The following is a 22,200-nucleotide window of genomic DNA, read 5'->3' as shown; positions in this document are numbered from 1 at the left end:
AAGATCATCCTCATCTCTCCATACTTCTCCGTCAATTGTCTAAGTAGGAAAACAACTTTAGTGGTAGACCTCCCCGGCATGAAACCAAACTGATTTTCTGATACATTTATTTCATGCCTTAGTCTTTGCTCAATCACCTTTTCCCCAAGGTTTCACAATATGGCTCATAAATTTAATCCCATGATAGTTAGTGCAGTTTTGTATGTATCCTTTTTTCTCACAAAAAGGTAGCACGGTACTTTTCCTCCATTCGTCTAGAATTTTCTTCGACCTTACAATTTTCTTGAACAACTTTGTCCACCAAAATAACCAAGTATCTCCCAAGCACTTCCAAACCTCTATCGGTATACCATTTGATTCAAAGGCCTTTCCTGTTTTCATCTTTCTCAAAGCTTCTTTCACTTCAGATATCCTAGTCCTATAAAAGAATCCATGGACTTCGATAGTACATCTGCACAGACCTTAAATAAACAATCAATTATGTTAAATGAAACGATAAAATTGCCAACTAAATATTAGGCCTCGTTATTGAAAGTGCCCTAGTTTGTCAAATTACGTGAATGTTGAGTGAGTCTTCAAGTGAGCTTCAAGATGAAGATTACAAGATCAAGACCTCAACCAGAAAGAAGATCGAGTGCTCTAAACAGGTAAATGAAGCCTCACTTCCCTAACCAAACCTCTAAGGTAAATGACCCCCATTAAACTTAGTCTTACCTTCAAATATTTGAAAATCATCTTTGATAAACACTTAGAATGATAGAGGAGTTAAACATGAATTACACAGATAAACTCGATTGCATCGATTTGCAATCGAAGTCATTTTCGATTCTATTGAACATGGTTCGATTGCATCGAATAATAGGCCCATTCTGTCCAACAATAGTGAAATCTTGATTACATCGAATATAGCCCGATCTTATCGAAATTCAAAATTCGATATAATCGAACCCTATTCGATAGCATTGACTTTGGGCACTCCTACATATAATCATTCTCAAAAGTTTATCGATATAATCGAGTCACCTTCGATTACATTGAGAGTAAGTTCTCGATTGTATCAAATCATGCTCAATTACATCGAATCATGCTCGATTACATCGAATATTAGGAACATTTTGTCCAACAAGCCATCAAAGAAAATATATCTTCAATCACATCGAATACCATTCAATGTCATCGAAGTTCAAAATTCGATAGCATCGAATGATGATCGATAACATCGAATATCTGGACAAAATCTTCCAACAACCAAAGGTAATTTTCTAAAGAAAATCCAATGAGATCGAACTACCTTTCGATGACATTAAAGTGCACGTCGATAACATCGAATGGTACTCGATAAAATCGAGCAGAATCTATCCTGCACAAAAACGAACATATATGCGTAGAAAGTCGATACAATCGAATGAGAGTCGATATCATTGAAATTCAAATTTCAATAATATCGAAGATTATTCGATAGTATCAACAATGACAGATTTCTGCCTGTTTTTTTTACCGTTGGGAATCTTCTTCTATAAATACCACAGGTTGCCTCTTAGTAAGATGAGCTAAAATTAAGAGAGTTTGAGAGAGTTACTTCACATATATTATACCCTCTTCCTCATTCTCTCTTTCCATTAGAGTTCATCATTCAATCTTGGCATATGCTTTAAATCAACATCTTATGTGCTTAAGATTGAATTATGAACTCTAGCATTCAGTGAGATTCCAACAAACCTCCTTGTAGGTTAATCATGTTATTGGAACTCTTAAATGCATAGTTCATGGGAACCTTCTCTGTGTGTATTTAAGATCGTATCATATCCATAGAGAATATAAAAAATCCTAAACCTCACAACCTCGGAGCATTCGTAAAAGCATCAACAACAAGTTGCAGTTCAAGGGAACTAAAGACTCTTCGTCATCATCGAAGATCTTCACATTGTGCAAGAAAGGGGCTCACCAACTTATTGTAAGTATATAGAGTCTGTCAAGTTTGAAGCCCTTTCCTTGTGTAGGAAAGGGATTCAGAGTTTGAGTGACGAACTCGCCAAGACCTCTTTGTAGGCCTCCGACGGGAGAATACGTTGTCCATGTGTAGGCTTGGGTTGCCTTGTGTAGGATCCCAGTTGTGTCCATATGTTGGACTCGTCGCCTTGTGTAGGCAATTAAGGGAACCTTGTGTAAGTCTCTTAGTTAACCTTGTGTAGGTTGTGAAAGTTCATGGTTAACCTAATTTAAAAGCATTGGATAGTGAAATCCGATACACTCTAGGAGAGAGTGCGTCCTCCGGGAGTGGAATAGGCAAGTAGCTGAACCACTATATACGATTGTATTTGGGATTGTCTTTTGTGCATTGTTCTAATTATGCTTATGTTCATCAAATGACTTTTATGATGCATGATTTAGTTAATATATAAGTATTGATAGAAATCACGTCCCACGCACAATATGCACTATCCAAATCATGTACAAAGCCTATGTGAATTGAACCCTCTATTGGCTTGGAAGCAATAGAGTTACTTTGCCTTACTTCTTCGATTAAAGTTAGGCATGGTTTGTGCTTAGTAGAAAAAAAGTATTTGAAAAGTCCTATTCACCCCCGCCTCTAGGACATTTGGTCATACTTCATACCTCAGTAATAGCGGTTCTACCGCAATTTCATGGTACACGCCTAAAAATTATTAAATCTAATTTTAGTTAACAACGATTATGTATTAGAGATCTTATTGTTAACATGAACTCATTATGTATTAGAGATCTTAACAACCATTAAGTATTAGAGATCTTATTGTTAACATGAACTCATTATGTATTAGAGATCTTGATCATCTTGATCTATAATACATAATGGATATCAACTAAAATAAGATTAACTCATTTTTAGGCATCTGCCAAACAGGGCCTTAGTATATCACCTATCGGTTATCCTTTTCAATATGAGTTAATGTGGCCATTCCCAGATTTTGCTCTTGGGCAAAGGACCTAGAATTATGAAACCGGCTTGCGGCTCACTGGGTCTTAATTTCTTTTGAAACTCAAGGCTTCGAAGGAACTTCTATGTGGATTGAGGTCTTTGTTCAAACCAAATCCACTTGAACGGGAGGATTGTAGACTCTATTAGGATTTTTCTCTATTCAACCATGCGACAGGTGCTTGCAGTACTGGACAGTAAATATATATATATATATATATTTATATTTATATATATATATATATATATATATATATATATATATATATATATATATTTATATTTATATTGGGTTAGCTTGTTAGTACACACCCATGTCAGTACACACACTCCATGTTAGCCACCCCCACTAGGGATCGATACCAAGACCTCAAGTGTTGAAACGAGGTATCTCCACTCAATCTGCCAGGTGAGCTATGGATCTGGGTGTACTGGACAGTAAATTGGCCTAGGAAACTCACTCAAGAAGGAAATGGAAACAGGAGAGGATTACAGACTTTTTAACTGCACAAACAGGGTAACGAATGTGAAGAAGAAAATGTGGAACGATTGTTCAAACTTTATGGCCAGCATTGAAATCAAAGAGATCATCCATTGGAACTATAGAAAATATAGCACCTTTGTAATGCAACACCTAATATTCATCAAATTTGTCATGCTAAAGACTGAGCTAAAGACAGGAAGCCAATAGGAGCTGTTTGAGAAATTTTACCGAGACAAAGGTCAAGTTTTTGGACTTGCACAAAACAGAGCTTGATTTTTTATTTTTTTATTTTCATTTTTTGAAAATAAAGCGGACCTTGAAGATCAACAGGGAAGATACATATCAAATTGTAAGCAACATCTTTGTTTTGTTTTTGTTTTTGTTTTGTTTTTTTTTTTTTTTTTTTCTTCTTTGAAATTTGAATGTAGTACTTATAGTGTTAGGGCCCATTTGGTTAACCATCAAAGTTTTGCTCAGAGAGGCTAATCTGAAAGCATTACAGCTAAGCCTGTCTGGATAGGCTTGTATGGATAGACTATTCCCTTGTGTGTTGTTTGTCAAACACCCTGTCTAAGCAACCATATGGGGCCCTTGCACACAATTAGCACATTAGCATAGAGAGACACGTAACATGCTTGTAGATTTATTTTACTTTTTTTGTTGAGAGAAAAAAAAATGCTTGTGGGTTGCTTGAAGATTAATACTAGCAAATGTGGCACGCGTGGTGTCACTTGAAGATGCTTGAACATACACGGTGGCACATGCGTAGTGCTAAAAGATGGGTGGTCCAACTTGTGGCACATTCACACTGTGGCTCATGTGGCACATGTGCCATGCATGTGTACAAAAATAGTTACTCATTTGTGTATTTATAATATTAAAAAAAAATTATAAAAAAAAAAAAAAAAAAAAAAAAAGAGGCTGAAACAAACTTCTTATCAAGATTGCCTTGTACAAGGTGATGGCTAGTTTTTTTTTTTTGAACCCCCTTTTTATTGGAATTGGTGCTGTTAAGAGTACACAGAGCACTTATGTACATGTGGAGCACATTAGCATTGTGAAGCATAGGGATGTGTGCTACCTCAGCGTACCATACCTGGGGGAATTAACATGTATCTAGTTCTTCTCATTGTGACTTATCATGTATCAAGTTGAGATTATAAATAAGAAGCTAAAGTAGAAAGAGGGATAAGATGTGACTAATCTTGTATCAAGTTAAGATTATAAATAAGAAGCTAAAGAAGAGAGAGGAATAAGTCCCTTTCACCTGATGAGGACATCACGTCACGTACACCATTACGTATGTATCAGAGGAGGAGGCGGGCCGCACCACTTTCCCTGTGGCCAGGCGAATACCCGTGATCGTGCTGAAAACCTCATATGCATGTGCGAGCATCTGGAAGACCCCACACTGGGAAGATGCACATGGGCTGCTTTATGAAGTGATCAAGACCGTTGCATCGTTGCTATGCGACGATCGGACCATTGGATCGCATGAATCACATGATCGGGCCATTGATCATTGATCGTCCACATCAATTTTAGATTTTATCATATTTTAGGATTTAGCTTTTGATTATTTTATACTTACACATTATGAGTGTTTTGGTTGATTTTATTTAAACTATGGCTATTTTCGTTAAAGTTCACAAGACAGGGGGATTATTGTATTTCGTGATTATAAAAAAAAAAAAAAAAAAAAAAAGAGGGGGGCATGTGACCTATCTCCCATCGAATTTTGTGATTAAAAAAAATAAAATTCTTGCTTTCTTCTTCCATCTTCATGCGATTTAAAGATACTTCCATGCGATTTGGAAGGAAGATTGGTGCAAGGCTAATCTTCATCAATGGAGGTGTGAGGTCTCCATTTATCCCCATACCATCTTCTCTTTTCTTCCCCATCCAGGTATTCTCTTCAGGTTCTTAATTCTCCCATCTCAAATCTTCGTTTTCTCCAAAACTCAACTTTCCCATTCCCATCCACAAACCAAACCCATCCTCTCACGCCACACATGTGACCGTACGGCCACACGTGTGAATCCCACCTGCCCCTTTTGGCTTTCTACCGTCATTATATCAAAACCCTACTCCTCCATCTCCGAAACCCTAACCCTAAACCTAAAATCTCTAACTTTCCCCAAATTACCCAAACCCTAATTTTCACCCTATGATGTATTAAGTTTCCTATATTAAAATAGACTATACCCTATGTTAATTGGATGTCCCTACATCCATTAGATCCTAGTTTCGTTTTATTTAATGATCATGTTCATAGCTTAGGCCAGGATTACGCATAATTTTCTTTTGATTTTCATGATATTTGTGATGAATATAGCGACGTTTGTGTTTTTTTGTTAAATATCTTAATTCAGTTATCTGATCTCACATGTTACTTAGTTCATGCATCAATCTTGCATCATCACCCCTCCTATAATTCGATGACTCTTCCCTCTTTTTTTCTACTCGTTGAACTTCTTTTATTTTGTATAAGTTGCCACCATCTGGACAAGGCTGCATAAATGAAACTTTTTGGGTAACCAAATGATCCTTAAATAAGTAGATTTTCCATCCAAAGGGCATTGTGGTAATTTTGAGCAATAGAAAATCTGAATAAATTATTATATATATATATATATATATATATATATATATATATATATATATATATATATATATATATATATATATATATATATGGGGTGGGGAGATGAATGTTAGGTTCTTTATGTTTTTATTGGTTAGAGTTTGTTGATATAGATGTAGTGAGTAGTGAGCAAGGTCAGCCACGTTATGTTGAGAGCCACGCTGAGATAAAATGTATAGAACTGGTGAGGCTACAAAATTGATGCCACTCTGGCGAGTTTCTCAAAGTTTTTACATGACTCAGTTTGAGTAAAAGAATCTCAGGTAAGTCATTATGCATTTTGTTGCTTTGTTCTTAGTGATTGGTAAGGGGCATTGCCAAACCCCAATGCTCCTCGTCCTTGGCCATTGTGTAGTTGCTTGCCACTATGTTGCTGCTTAGAAAAGACACATGAAAGCTGGGTAACCTGTATTGTACTAAAATGATATTGTAGTATATTATCTTACGATGGCATAAAAGCTGCACTTGGTAACATGTTCCTGCATTTTTTTTCCTAACATTTAACCACAAGCCACAAAGGGTTAGAATTGTCCAATTGATGAGATTTTTGGGAGTGCTCTCTGCAATGGGTGCCATCAGATCAACCATCTAGATCACTTAACCATGATCCCCACTTTTACAAACTCAAAATCAAAGGGTCCTATACATATCATCCAGTAAAGGATCATACAGTTCATCTTATTCGCTCTATTAGATTGGTGGGAACAATCAGATAGGGTAACGTTCCACCATAAGAATATTAATGGCCTTTACTTTGTCTTTGAACAGTAAGAATATGATGACTTTAACTAAAACTACTACATAAAAGAAGTAGCCCCGAGCAAGAGAAAAGGAGAAACCTACCCTTGACGCTTACGTGTCTTCTGTTTTAATGAACCACCTTTTGTGTACACTTTTCCGAGACTAGAGGGTGCAGCATCTTCCACCCGAATGCTTTCACTACCTGCTAAAAAGGATCCACATCAATGCAAACAAAATGAAAACAGGACATCACACTGCACAGAATAAAAAAGAACCTGCACATGTCACACAAAAGTCCTCCAAGTGTCCACATAGCCAAAAAAATGAAAGCAACATGGGCCAGGATAGGGAAAGTGTTGCTAAAGAAAATAATTTTGATAGTGGAGGCAAACATCCAAGCATATAATACTAGATATACATCTGTACACCACCATAATGAACTTCCATGGCTAGACCAAAAGATATGGATGCCATTGTGTCCTGTGGCAAGGGTAGCTGATGGGCTAGAATACTATGTGCATTTTCCACCATTTTCCTATATTGCAGTGACTCATCCACCCTCAATGTTCGAAATATCGGTATCGCACCCTTGGGATACAGATACGTATCAGTTATCGCACGGGATATATCGTTTGTATCGCATAGTTTATCGCACTTTTTGGGAAACATGGGGAAACATTGGGAAAATGGTTGAATTTTTTAATGGAACTTTGGGGATTGTTAAAAAGGCCCTTAATACACACTTTTAAATCATAACATCTCAAAAAAAAGATGCACATAATAAATTTCCTTTATATAGGGTCCTAAGCTATGCGATGTTTAACTGAACTAACGCAACTATATTTAAATTGAATGCATGATATTTAGGGCTATACACAAGCCAAGCAAGCTCAAAAAGCTCGCTTGGCTTGACTCGATTTAGCTCGACTTGACTCGACTCGAACGATGAATCAAGGCGAGCCAAGCTTTATATGACCCAACTCATTTTGAAAACAACCAAGTTCAAACATAATGGAGTTTGACTCGACTCGACTCGAACTCGGCTTGGCTCGAAGCTCGAGCTCGGCTCGACTCGAATGTATATTATATTATATTTAAAAATTAAAAAAAAATAAAACATAAACCCTATCGTACCTGTCCGTCTCTCTTATACCATTTCCCTTCCTTACCTAACCCACCGCGCTCGAGCTCCTCTCTCTCTCTCCCCACTCGGACACTCACCTGAGCTTGACTCAACGTCTACTCGGCTTGTCTCAGCCGTACAACCTACTCTCTCTCTCTCTCTCTCTCTCTCTCTCTCTCTCTCTCAGTATCAACAACAAAGTACCATCTATGGTTTTATCTAATATTTTATATATGTGTGTGTGTGTATTATTAATTAAATATTTGATTTGGGGGTTGGGTCGGGTTGCTGGGTTAAGTCAGGTGCGGGTTGCGGGTTGGGTCAGGTTGGGAGCAAGCTCGACTCGACTCGAGGTAAGCTCACCTCGAGCTTGACTCGAAAGTTTTGGCAAACAAGCCAAGCTTCAATAGTAAGCTTGAGGCCGAACTCGAGCTCAAGCTCGAACTCGAGAAGAGCACGGACAAGCCAAGCCAAGCTTGGCCCACATCGACTCGACTCGGCTCGATGCACAGCCCTTATGATATTTATAAATATATCATAGTCATGTATGAAAACACAACCAATTCATTGAAAAGGAAAAGAAGAGCTGAATAAGTAAAATTTGAGAAATATACATATCAATGATGGAGACTAGTTGTGGTCTAGACCCACATAGAGTTGCGCGGTGGCTCGTAATCATCATTTCCATCTCGACGGGGCTGGGCATAGTACTGCTGCTCCACAAATCGACAATATTGTGCCCAGGTCATAGTAGAGTGGTACCAGTTAAGATACTCCCTGACATAACGCTGGTACTAATCCTCTCCGAACTGAATTAATACGCACATCCGTGGGTACTGCGTAATCGTCACAGTCTGTAACTGATACAGATCTGGGAATGACACATATGAAGCTCATTCGTATCCATATTGTTGGCCATATCCATACTGCTGCTCATATCCTTGCCCATATGCAGAAGTGAACTCCTGACCATGGTTGAAAAATGATGTGTTGTAACTGCTGGAGTCACTCGTCACATATCCACTAAGTCCATATCCATGTCCATACTGCAGCACAGAACTCGAGCTACTCTCCTGTGTTTGTGATCCAGATTCATGTTGTGGCCTGTAACTCGAGCTCTCCTCCCTCGTCCGTGATCCAAATTTAGAACCACCTCGCCTGCCACTAATACTTGTGTCCCTTATGCATTTTGTCAGCAGCTCCTCCTCAAAATCTGAAAGTTTATGAGTCTTCTTTTTCTGTAGTAGCTTTTGACGCGTGTATGTCTTATTGTAAATAAGACGGGGTTGTGGTTCTCCTGGACGAGAACCATGGTCAAGGTCCTATGTGGAATGATCAAAATTCTCCTCCCCGGTAAAAAGGCTAAGAGGCCTCTTATCCTGACTCCCACCCCTGTCGCCACCATCATCATCATCATCATCCTTACTGTCATCGGGGTCATCGTCACCCTTATCGCTGCCATCATCATCACCGGACTCATTTCCTGCATCACTCTTTGACTCAGTCACGGTGTTAGACAATGTTTCCCAGCCATGTGTCCCACGTGATAGTGACTACCGCGGGCTGCCCTCCGGACTCCTCGTCAATAGGTCGAATGCCTCATCAGGAGACCTCTACTGCTCCACATGTGCGTCAACATCAATCCCTTGTGTTTCTGCTTCTACCGCAATATGTGGCTCTGGTCGGTCATCCGAGGTATCTAAGTCATCCGACCTAACCCATTGGTAAACTGGGTCATCCTCCGCATCCTTAACATATGCATACTGTCCACCCGTCATCAGGTCCAGTGGGTCTTCCTACGCTTTTCTTCTTCCTTCTGAGCGGAGCAGCCTCTCTCGTAACTTCATATTGTAGTGACAATACACTAGCTTCTGAAGCCTCTCATACCCTATTCTATTACGCTTTTATCATACTGAGTAAACTCAGTAGGGCATACCGTGAATGTGTTGGTTATCCACGCCGTCCATCCGTTTTTCCAGCTCATTTTAGTGGTTGAATAGAAAATTGAAGAATGCCCAAAACTCAAGTGTGCCACACCACAGTAAACAGTAGGAATAATGACTTTCTACCGTTGAAATGTTGGTAGGGCCTACAGTGATGTTTATTTGTTATCCAACCATTTCATAATATCACACGAACATGGATGACGGGAAAAAAATAACAGATTGATCCAAAACTTCTGTTGCCCTAAGAAATTTTCGATAGTAGAATTTCAATTCACACTGTTTCCCGTGGTGAGGTCCACTTGGGAGTTGGATATACTTCATTTTTGGGCTAGAGCCCTAAAATTATCTTTTAAAATGGATGGACGGAGTAGATAACATATGTAAATCATGGTGGACCCCACAAAGTTTACTCAGCACGCTTAGCGTGCTGAGTTACTCAGTACGCAATCCGCGTCCCTGACAGGCCACAGGACGTCACCAAGTTACGTGGGTCCCACCATGATGTATTTTTTCTATCTACACCGTCCATACATTCGAAGAGATCATTTTATGGCATGAGCCAAAAAATGGGTCAGATCCAGAGCTCGAGTGGACCCCACCATAGAAACAGTGGAGAAAGGTTTCAACGATGGAAATTAGTATCACCACTGTTTCCTGTGGTATGATCTTATATTTTTCTAAAATTTGGGATCAACCCTTAAATTAGATGGGAAAGCGAATGGACAGCGCGGATGGACCACATACATTAAAGGTGGGCCCAAGTGAGTTTACTGAGTACGATAAGAGCGTACTGAGTAACGCACCACGACACCCCATCCGCTGAAGCGGATTGCGCACTGTGTACTGAGTAAACTCTGTGGGGCCCACTGTCATTCATGCATTCTATCAAATCCGTCCATCCGTTTTATCATATAATTTCAAGTATTTAAACGAAAAATTAATCATATCCAAAGCTCAAGTAGACCACATCACCTGAAACAATTTGAATTGAAGTCTACCGTTGAAAAGTTCGTGGAGGCCCACAAAAGTTTTAGATCAAGATGATATTTGTCTTTTCCATTCATCCATGTCTTTGCGATATTATGAACAGTTTGGATGACAAATAAACATCATTGGGGGCCTTATAAATATTTCAACGGTGGAAATCAATACTTCCACTGTTTCCTTTGGTATTGTCTACTTGAGATTTTGATATACTTTATTTTTGGGCTCGACCCCTAAAATGATCACGAAAAACGGATGGACGGCGTGGATGAACCATGGGCTGTGTGTAGGGATGACAACGGGCCCTACAGAGTTTACTCAGTACAATAAGAGCGTAACTCAGTACGCAATCTGATTCCTAATCCGCGCCCCTCTTTCACCTTCCCTCTCCATTTTTTCGCCATCCCCACGGTCCGATCCCTCTTTCACGCACGCAACCCCTCAAATCTCGTTCCGGAAGAAAGTTTTCGTCGATCCAGCCTGATTCCTTGCCGGAATCTCCGAGAAAGAGGGAAGACGAAGAAAATGGCAAGAAAATCCTACTTACGTGTCGAATGGCCCACCTCCGATCACCGCTACAGCCAGGTATTCTCCGATTTCTTTTTTTTTTTATTTTCTAATTCATATATGTTTTGATTCTCCACGACCTGGATTCGATTTTTATGGTGTTTGTGGGTGGTTAGCTACAGTGGGACTCGTGAGTCCCCTGCAAACCACTCGTGACTGTCCGTGCGTTTGTCTCCGACAATAATGGAGACGAAATCGCGCGATATCGACAATATATCGGCCGACATTTGAATTTGGGATTTTTTGGTATCTTTCGGGGGTTATCGGGGGTGTATCATCTCGCAGTGGTGCGATAACGATAATATCGGCCGATAGTATCAATATTTCGAACATTGTCCACCCTACATGTGTGGTACCTATGCCTAAATCCAGACCACAGGCCCCACTATTGATGGAATATATACCAAAAATCCCACTGATTAGATGATCCTAACAATCAAATAACGGTTGTCACTGAGAAATTTGTCAGAAAAAATCAACCACAACAATTGTTGGGGTCTTCCAATCAGTGTAATTTTAAGGTGTGGCCACATCTACCATCGAGACCATGGTTTGGACAGTCTAGTTTCATATACGCTCAGGTCACATGTAATTTCACTCCATTTAAAAATAGTGGAAAAGGCACCAAGTCGTCTACTTGTTATCTGATTCAACATTGATGCATATAAAATGAGTCACAAAAGTGTGCTTCTTAACTAAACGCAAAAAATGTTAACAAGATGCACAAGGACAGGACCCATTCGATTTGACAAGATCAAGCACGATTTTCATCGACTATGTAGACAAAGTGCTCTACATATCAGGGATACAACCCATAATATCAGCCAATATTATTGGTATCCCACCATTTTGATATGAAACATGGAGGAAATAACAATTATTAAAAATGTGTAAAAGATCCTAGCCACACTTAAAAGCCGAGTACTCTACCATTGAGTTAGCAACCCGTATAAATATGGTGTGTAGATACAATCGGGAATGCAAGGTGACCAGAAGAAGTTGGATGTGAGGAAGGAAGACTGGAATATCGACTTAATTGAGTTCTCGACCGGGCAACAGAGGCGAATGGAAGGAAATGCCACCAGTATTTCCCACCAGGTAAATACAAAATTCCAAGTGTGCGAGATATCCACTGGCTCTCTTTAGTATTCATGCACTGTATTGATGACAACAATGATATTCCTACTAGAGAGAGAGAGAGAGAGAGAGAGAGAGAGAGAGAGAGAGAGAGAGAGAGAGAGAGAGAAACCTCAATCTATTGGAATTTTTTAGGGGAGATCTCTTCTTAGTGTGTAATTTCACTGGTGTTGTTTGACATAAATACATGAATTTGGGGGAGAAATCCTGACATGAGAGTGGAATTGAACCAGAACTCAAAGGTGAGTAAAAAGTTGTTAAAAGTTGTTTTCTTTCTACATATTTGCATGGATTCTAGTAGAAATCCATGTCTGTGCATGATTCTCATGCATTGACATGGATATTCAGGGGGAGAAATCAGATTTTGAACATGAAAAATGAAGGAAATTGGTGAAATGCTAATTTTCTCAATTTTTAATCTTTAAAGTTGCAATGCAAGGGTGGAAAATGTATATACAATGCTGAATGCTGGGTGATCCATAGATTAGAACTCCTTCCCTTTCTTTGAGTAAAAATATTTTTTTTAAAAAATACATTTATCAAAAATAGATAGTTTAATAGAGATATGCAGGGGAAGACCCTTTGCATATTTCAGTCTAGAAAAAATTATTTCTTGAATTATTACTTCTTCTTTTTTTTTTTGAAAGATAACTGAAGTATATTAAGAGGAAAACGCAGAACAAAAACAAACAACCAAAGAAAGAAAGAAAAGAGCAAAAAAATGAAAACAGCAACAGGAAAAGAGGAGAGAAACTAGATCGCTGAGATGGTGAAGGTGTTAAGCTCCTAGGAACAAGAGATCTTCATCCTTTAAAGCAGAAATATTCACGGCCCAACCAATCACGAAATGTTTAGCTTTAGAAGCAACAGCCTCTGCTGGACTAGAGCAGTTCTTGAATTATTACCATTGGTTCTCTCTAGTTTCTAGCTATATTTTTGTGCTCTATTACTTGTACTGTATAATATTTGAATGATACACACTTAAGTTTGGGTATGATTGCACAGCTTTTGTCTGAATTCTGAAAGCTCATGGTTCGGGCCCCTAAACGATGGAAACCTATTATGTATAGTTCAAGGTATTCAATAAGGGAAACAGTCACCAGAACAGCCAGTCTTATGGCCCTGTAAATTATTATTTTTTTAGTGGAAGGAAATGTATTGGCCCAATATTGGACCGTTATGAGCCCCATATCGGCTCCCAGAAACCGACACATTTCCCAGTATGTCAAAAACCAGGACAAGAACAAGGGCAGTCACTCAAGCATTCAAGACCCACAACTCTTCAACAAGTGAACCACTGGATTATATTCTACCACTACTATTGACTTTTCTCAACCTCAAGTTTCTTTTCTTTTGTCCCCCTTGATTCTTTCAACTGGATAGGCTTGGTCTCAAGTCCAAAACCAACTTGACTTGGCTAAGCTACTTGTCAAGTTCATACCATCACAATTTCAGGACCTTGCAATCTGTGGCACTACATAGGAAGACTGAAAGAAAAAGACACCATTTCCAATGAATATGTAACCCTGTAGCATATGAGATCACATGTTATAGATTATTAATGAATAAGGCTCAGTGATTTCCAAGGATAGAGGTGCAAAACCAGTAGTACTATCACCAATTTATTATGCATGATTGTAAGAGGATTGGGTCTCTGCATACCATTTAACCTTCCATCTGCACTTGGACTTTCAAGAGTTTCCTTCTTGGACATCATTATAATTGTCTTTCTTCCACTTGCTTCTTGAAGATCTTTGTCCCTTCCATGGTCATCTTCTCTTGTCAAACCCTCTGAATCTTGATCTAAAGCAGCATCTGCATTCCCAAATTGTATCTTATTTTTAAACCAACGTCATCATAATAGCCTAGTCCCAGCTACCTGGGTGGGTAAGGTGGATCTTATTTTCAAGCATGACAAATTATTTTTTTTCTTTGGGATGCCTGTCTATATCTTATTTTCCAGCAAAAAGCCAAAGAGCACACATGCCATAACCAGTAAAATAAAGTTAATATGCAGGTAAGGTAGGCAGTTATTAAGCAGAAGGAATATAGTGCTAGTAAACACAAAAAAATATACATACCAAGGACACCTGCCAGCAGAGAACCTTGTGTATAACTATATCTAGGACAACTACCGGTAAAACAAACTTTCAATGCCCAACACATCAATCAGATCTTAAGGGGGCTCTCATTGTTTTATCATTTATTTCATTGAGGAACTGAAGAGCTCATTGTTTTTTGTTTTTTTTTTTTTTTTTTTTAAAGTTGACAACTTCATTAGAGAGAGCCGAAAACGGTTTAAAAAAATACAAAGAAATACAAAGGGGATAGCCACCCCCTAAAACCATACCAAACAATTCTGTAAACCAGAGAGATCGCCACCCAATCAAGAACTTCACATTTTACCATCAAAACTACCTCCATTGTTCCACTAATGTTGCGAAAATAACAGTTGTTCATTTCCCTCAATAAAGCCTAAATACCCGCTGGTAAGGTCCATTTCCATGCCCTTTCGCCACTTCTCCCCACCCCTCCCCATGTGATGAGGACATCCGAGCACCTCACAGAGTATATTAGAGGAGGAGATCAACTCCAGTTTCACTCTGGCTTGGTGACCACTACATGGGCCTGGGTGGGCCACATTGAAGACCCCACATGCATGATCGTACATCTTCGAAGACCATACGCTAGGAAGATGCATGTGGGTTGCTTATTGAGGAGTTTGGACTATTGGATTGCAAGGTCACGTCGATCGGACGGTTGAATCTTGAGGACGATTTAATCAAACGGTTGGATAATTGTGATCTTAGATCACATTGATCGTAGACTTTAAGATGCTTTAGTTTTATTTATTTTATTTAGTTGATTATTCATGTTGGATTTATTTTGATATTTTGTTGATATTAGGGGGTTAAGAACAAATGTTATTTCATTGAGCGTCCTTATGCGAGGATTTTCATATGAGAGCGAGGATTTTCATATGAGAGCGTCTTTTTGTAAAAAGTCACTCTTAAGATTATAAAAGGGTTGGACGTCCAACCCTAGCCCATGATTGGATGTTTTGATTAAAAAAAAAAAAAAAATCTCTTACTTTGAGATAGAAAATCTCTTGTGAATTGAGATTAATGGTGTGATGCCAAGGTGTGAAGCCTAGTCTATCCTCTTTGTTTCTCTTTGAAAAGGTATTTATCTCGTCTTTCTCATCTTCTTCTCAAATCCTTCTTTTCTTCTTCAAACCTAAAACCCTTTATTCTTTTCCTCTAAACCCAAATCAATTGCCCAAAACCCATCTTCTCTTATCCCTCTCTCCACCAAAATCCAACCCATCCCATCTCCTTCAAGCCCACACGTACGGACTGCCTGTCCGTACAAGTCAGTTTGTATAGCTGTACGGACAGGGCCGTACAACTGTACGGTCAACCTCTTCTCTCCGTTTTTCTTTCCTTTCTTCAATCCATCTTCCTATCCCTTAAACCCTAGCCTAAAACCCTAACTCCTTTTCACCTATACGCCCTAGTTATCTAATTTTCCCCAAACCCTAATCCTCAATTCCTTATGAAACCCTAATTCTCAATTCCATATAAAATCCTAAATTCTCAAGTCCTTCCAAAACATTAATTCCTTTCAAATCCATAACTCTAGATTCTCATATACCTAACCCTGGAAAGACCAAATCAGTTCCCTTGAATTAAACCCAAGCCTATGCTAAAGTGGAAGTTCTACCTTCCATTGATCCTTTGAAATTCATGTTTTATATGGTTTAGTTTATTGTAAGAATGTGATTTAGATTGAAATCTGAATTTTATTGTTAGTTTGATTACTTAAATTTGTGGTAGGTTAGTATATCTTATACTTTGAATTGCTCTTTAATCTATTTATAATTTCTTTGCATCATATTAAGTCTAGATCACGGGCCTTGCATCACCATGCTATGACGGAAAGAACTCTCTAACTGATTCTGACATCACCCAAGAAATGCCAGAGGACCACAAAACCCAATCCCACAACACACTCCCGAAGGGGCAATGAAGGAAAAGATGATTAATAGTCTCCTCACTACGCAAACAAAGAGGACAAGCATTTATGATGATGATATTCCTCCTCCTTAAATTATCCATCGTAAGCACATTATTCCTGCCGACCAACCATGAGAAGGCAAGATGCCTACCAGCCTAGACAACACAGCAAGAAACTCCTCCGTGAGATTCCTTCGGCAAAAAGGGGTCCATATTGCATCCCTACCCAAAACTGTGAAGCAGCTAGCCAATGAGATATCTGAGCCCAGGAATACACTAGCAATCCTCAGAAATTCCTCACGGAGAGTTTTGTCTCCAATCCAGACATCATCCCAAAACCTAATCATTCTCCCATCCCCCAAACAAAAACCATCCCTTCCTCAAAACAGTGCCTCAACCTGGAGATACCTGTCCACAAAGCCAAAGCCCTGTGCAAAGAGGAGGCATTTGTCCACCAAGCCTCATTGGTTTTTATATTCTGTGAAAGAGTATTTGAAGAAAGGGGGGTGGCTGACTTCATCATAAATACACAAAGACATGTACGTTTGCAGAAAAAACACATGAACGTTGAGGAAAGACTTAAATAACCACGGAAGTTCAGAAACATGAAAGAGATATTACGATATCCGACAATCATGCCATTCAATACAGAAACCAAAATTATGTTTTTTAGGAAGCAATGTCATATAAGAGTAACATAATACAAGTGCTAGCATAACCATGTAACAGACAGGAAAGAGAATCAATCTAATTTATCATAAGCAGGCATGGAGCAGGACAATAATGGAAAAAGAGATCATCTTGACTACCATCAGCCAAAATGTAAGCATCACATAAGGCTCGAATATTACATTTATAAAATAATAAAATAATAAAATAAAATAAAAAAGAAACAAAAGAACTGGATTATTTGAATAAAGTTGATGTTACCTAACCAAAAAACAAAAAGAAAAGAACATAAAAATGGCATGCTTTTAACTCTAGTTAACTGAGAAAACTCACCATTGACCCTCTTCTGCGGTTCACAGTACAGCCCAGCTGCCATCCAACACTTTCTAAAATGCTTTTTCACACGTTTCATAAGGTCCAGAATATAATTCCCCTTACTGTTGTACCTGTAGCAGTTCTTCCAAATGAACTGTACATCTTTATACACATCCTCTGAGTTCATATACTTAAGCCCATGTTCAAGATAATGGCATATTGTGCCAAAATCCATAGGGGTGTCTATAATATCAAAATAATCCTGAAAAGAGAGAGAGAGAGAGAGAGAGAGAGAGAGAGAGAGAGAGAGAGAGAGAGAGCCTATCAGGCTGTTGAACAAGATAGAACCAACTAAAATTACAGAAATGCATTGCATATAATCGTTTGCTCAAGGAGAATCATGTATTGGTTACTAATTATAAACCCATGATCCAATGCTATTCAGACAAGACAAGACAAAAGTTGCACCATCGGTGGTGTGGTTGTTGGTGGCTATGGCAGTTCTATGGGCCATTTGGTGTGAAAGGAATAGTCAGTGTTTCAAGAATAGATTAGAATCTGTTAGCTTGGTTGCTCAGAAGATTGCTTCTTGGGTGATTGAATGGGCCTCCAGCTTTAAGGATCTGAAAGCTTTGTGTCTTTATTGCTCTTTTGGGCTTGTAATCTTATTTTATTTTTTTGTCTTGTATTCTTTTCCACCTTCATTTTGAAGCGGCTTATCAATAAAGTTGTTTCCTTTCAAAAAAAGAAAGAAAGAAAAAGAAACTTTAATTTGCACTACCCCCCTTCAGAAGATATTAGTATTGAGTGTAGGGGTGCAACTCAGGCGGTTTAAGTCCAGTTGAGGGTCAACCCGAGCCCAACCCGACCTTAAGAGAACCCAACCCACAACCTGACCTAACCTGAATCCTAACCCAAGCTGCCCAATCCGAACCGAACATAAATTCCTCTATACGCAAACCCTAACCCATCCCAACACAAAATGTGAACATGTATTCAATGTTGTATTGGACCATTCTTTGGTAAGAACGTTATCCTAGTGGGTTGACCTACTGTAAGTTCTGGTATTAATTTTTTATATATAAACTGCTGAAATATGTCATAAATTGATATCATATATTGCTAATAGTCTAATATGATTATATATTATTAACTATTGGACTATTTAGTATTAACTATTAACTATTAACCATTAAGTGTCCAAGAAAAATAAGCATAATATTTGAAAACAACAACAACAAATTCCTCAAATCTGGTGTAGTTCTTAACAAAATTAGCCCCCAAAGCTTTATATTTAAAAAAAAAAAAAAAAAAAAATTCGACAGAAATTCCAAAAAAAGAAAACTCTCTTTTTCCAATCAAATCTGCCGTGATTTGATCGGAATTGAGTCCTCTCTCCAAATCCGTTCTCAGATTGTTAAAAATAAACATTTTCAGAAATTTCGACAGAAATTCCAAAAAAAAAAAAAAAAAGAGATTCCGATCAAATCTGATGTAGATCTGATCAGAATTGAGTCCCCCGTCCAGATATGTGCTCGAATTTATTAAAAAAATAAAATAAATAAATAAATTAATCAAAAATTACAGAAAAATCGGGCATAAATGCCAGAAAGAAAACCACAAAATGATCGAAACAATCTCCAAATTTAGTAGGTTTTGGTAGATTTAGGCATATAATAAACATTTGTACGGATTTGAACAAGGATTTTTTTTTTAAAAGAACAATTTTTTTACCTTTTACCCGATTTTTTCAAAACCGGCCCCAACCTCTTTCGATCCTTCAAATCGGATAAAAATCGATGTTTTGATCCTCCAAATAGCTGTAAATGGCGCTGAAAATCCCTCTACTTTGATGTACTTCAGTGATTTGAAGCGAAGGAGGAGAAATGAGGGGGGGGGGGGGGGGGGGGTGGTATCGGTACAAAATATCGGTGTCGATATGGGTTGTATCGGCCGATACGGCACAACCTTTTCAGATACGGCCAATGCAGCCCTGAATCGCATATCGTATCAAGCCAATACAGATACAATACGCCCATATTGGCTGATATGATACACATATTCAGAACCATGATCTGACTATATTTCGGGCCATGATAACTGCTTTAGCATGAGAAAGCAGCATAAAACTAAACCATGGCAATGCTGACCTCCTTTTTCAATCAATCACAGTTGACCTCACAGTGAGGCCAATGACATTGAAAACTTTATTTTGAAATGGAAGGAACACGAACAAGGCAGTACATTCCTAGTATCCATAAATGCAAGGCAAGTAAGATACCCTGGGAAGAACAGCCTCACAACTGAATGTTTGGAACCAGCCCAACAATGCATAATGAAATCAATATAGTACTCGAGGACCTAGGAACACTCTGCTCCACAGCAACATTTTTGTGACCGAAGGCAGAGAAAGCATTACATTTGTTCTCAGCAGAAGCAATCAGCTGAGTAGAGGCATATGCCTAAAGATTCATGTACTTAGTAGCAAGCAGATGTATTCATAGACTAATGGCTTGTAAGTGTAGCATCTTAATTACAAAGCATACTTACAGGGATTCCCAGAGCAACAGGATTAACTGGAGTATTGAAGGGTTCAGCTGCATCCGTTTTCATGATTTCCTTAATCACCTAGAGAACAAAAGGTCAAGTAGCACTCCCAAATAAGTTAAATGAGGCTCAATATAGCATTCGACATAAGAAATTCAAATTTAAAGGTTGTAAATAGAGTTCTCAACTATTTTTCCAACTTACCATGAGGGCAGCGTTAAGTTCTTTCTCATTGTATTGGTGATCCTGATGAGCTAGCTTTGTTTCCCTTTGGTGTGATTCCCTAGATGTTGATGAATCTACAATTTTCTCATTTTCTAAGAGAACATGGGTCCTATCTTCCTGCATTTGTGCAGGACTATTTGGCTTATTGATATGTTTTTCTGGCATGACAGCACCCGAAGGGCCTAAACCCCTTGAAGATTTGATCTTTATGCTGCCAGCTTTCTTGGTTGTGCTTGCTGAAAGAGTAGCTTGCATTTCAGAGCGTGAGTTGGCCCCATCCTCCATGTTTTCAGTAACTTCTCCATGCTTCTCTAACACCCTCTGTAGGGTGCTTTTATCAGTATCGCTTTGTGTTAGTTCATTCAAGTAAGTGTGCTTAGGTTCTAACACTTTTGACCTGAGCTTCACCTTAACACGCCCCACTGGCCTATCATTCAATCCATCCACGTCCATGCTCATAAGTTTACTTGATTTATCAGGCTCCGGGGAGGTTGCTTCAATCTCCATCGCTGAATTCAGTTGGCAATCATCAATGTCATCCAAACCCGAATCATATTCGGTGTTTGTGTTATCAATAATTGAAACAGGATCATTCTCGACCACCAATGGTTTTTTGCTTTTCCCTTTCTTATGACCTGCTCTATGGCCACGCTTGCGTTTCATGGCCACGCACGTCGCAGGAAGGAAACCCTCGTCAGAAGATGAATTTGTTTCTGTCACTGCAGCTACCAGAAATGGTCGACCAGTATTACCACCATGGGAATTATCATTTGTCGGGGTCTCTGTTGTTGATGCCTTAAACTTGATTTTCAGTCTATACTTCTCCATAACCAAGCAAATCCCGAATTGAGCAAAACTGTTCCTGAGATACCTTCACTCATCTAACCAACAAACCAGCAAAGAACAAAACAGTTAAGAATCTCACTACAGAACCATTAAAAAAATATATTAAAAAAAGGCAGTACAAAACCATTAATAGTTTTCTATTTTCATTGAAAGCCATTAAATCCAACTTGTTTATGCTCAAGATGAATTATATGATGCTCATCTGAGCAAAAGTATATTCCACTCCCCATGAATTATCTGATGTAGGTGGGTGGTGGGTGATTGCGTGCATCCGTAGGGAATAGTCTCACCTTATATATATATATATATATATATATATATATATATATGATGCTCATCTGTGCAAAAGTATATTTTCCTTGGCTCAGCGATAGTACTAAGGGAGGGGAGGATCTAGGGAATGATCCATCCATCCCATCCATGATTGGCATGCATAATCATGGTATTCCGTATTGGTAACGGTGGCCATAATGATCACCACCATTACTGATACAGGTATTGGCAGTAACAGCCAATACAGGAGTGTAACAATCATTATGACCCCCTGTAACAGTTGAAAAAAAAAAATTGCCCGAAAGATTCTGAAAAAATATCTAGAAAATCCAAAATATTCCAAATATCTATTCTTTTATTTAAACATGTTTACGGTAGTGTAACGGGGTACTTTTTTGTGAGCGTGTTGTATCAGGTCGTCTAGTGAATTTATGAACATGGTTATACGTCTCTAATGTTTATTACACATCACAATCAAGCATTAGAACTAGAAATCCAGGGAAAAAGAAGCATAAATACCATTTTATTTTTATTTTTTTTGAAAACTAGCCCTCGGAGCTTTCATTCGCCCAAATAGGTTCAATCTACAGTTTTAATCCTAAAAACTATAGTAAGAAAGGTCAAAATCTGTTGTAGCATGATCTAGAAGAGTTTTTGGAATGAGAAAAGTGAAAAATGAGGAGAAAGTGGATTTAAATATAAAAGGTGACCATTTTTTGACCATTAC

At 38.6% G+C, this 22,200-nt stretch overlaps 1 protein-coding gene across 2 annotated transcripts in view; it reads right to left on the bottom strand.

Moving 5' to 3' along the window:
- LOC131242824 (transcriptional activator SPT7) overlaps positions 1 to 22,200 on the bottom strand; it is a 28,964-nt gene that overhangs the window by 4,616 nt on the left and 2,148 nt on the right. For both annotated transcript variants that reach the window (XM_058241726.1, XM_058241727.1), the window contains 5 exons: positions 20,334 to 21,235; positions 20,133 to 20,210; positions 17,601 to 17,844; positions 14,245 to 14,397; positions 6,928 to 7,027 (listed from right to left, as the gene is read on the bottom strand). In XM_058241726.1, the coding sequence (XP_058097709.1) occupies positions 6,928 to 7,027; positions 14,245 to 14,397; positions 17,601 to 17,844; positions 20,133 to 20,210; positions 20,334 to 21,182 (1,424 nt within the window). In that variant the 5' untranslated portion in view covers positions 21,183 to 21,235. The remainder of the gene's footprint in view (positions 1 to 6,927; positions 7,028 to 14,244; positions 14,398 to 17,600; positions 17,845 to 20,132; positions 20,211 to 20,333; positions 21,236 to 22,200) is intronic.

This window comes from Magnolia sinica, chromosome 4, assembly GCF_029962835.1.
Source record: "Magnolia sinica isolate HGM2019 chromosome 4, MsV1, whole genome shotgun sequence".
NCBI lineage: Eukaryota > Viridiplantae > Streptophyta > Magnoliopsida > Magnoliales > Magnoliaceae > Magnolia > Magnolia sinica.
This window is presented reverse-complemented; position numbering and strand designations above follow the sequence as displayed.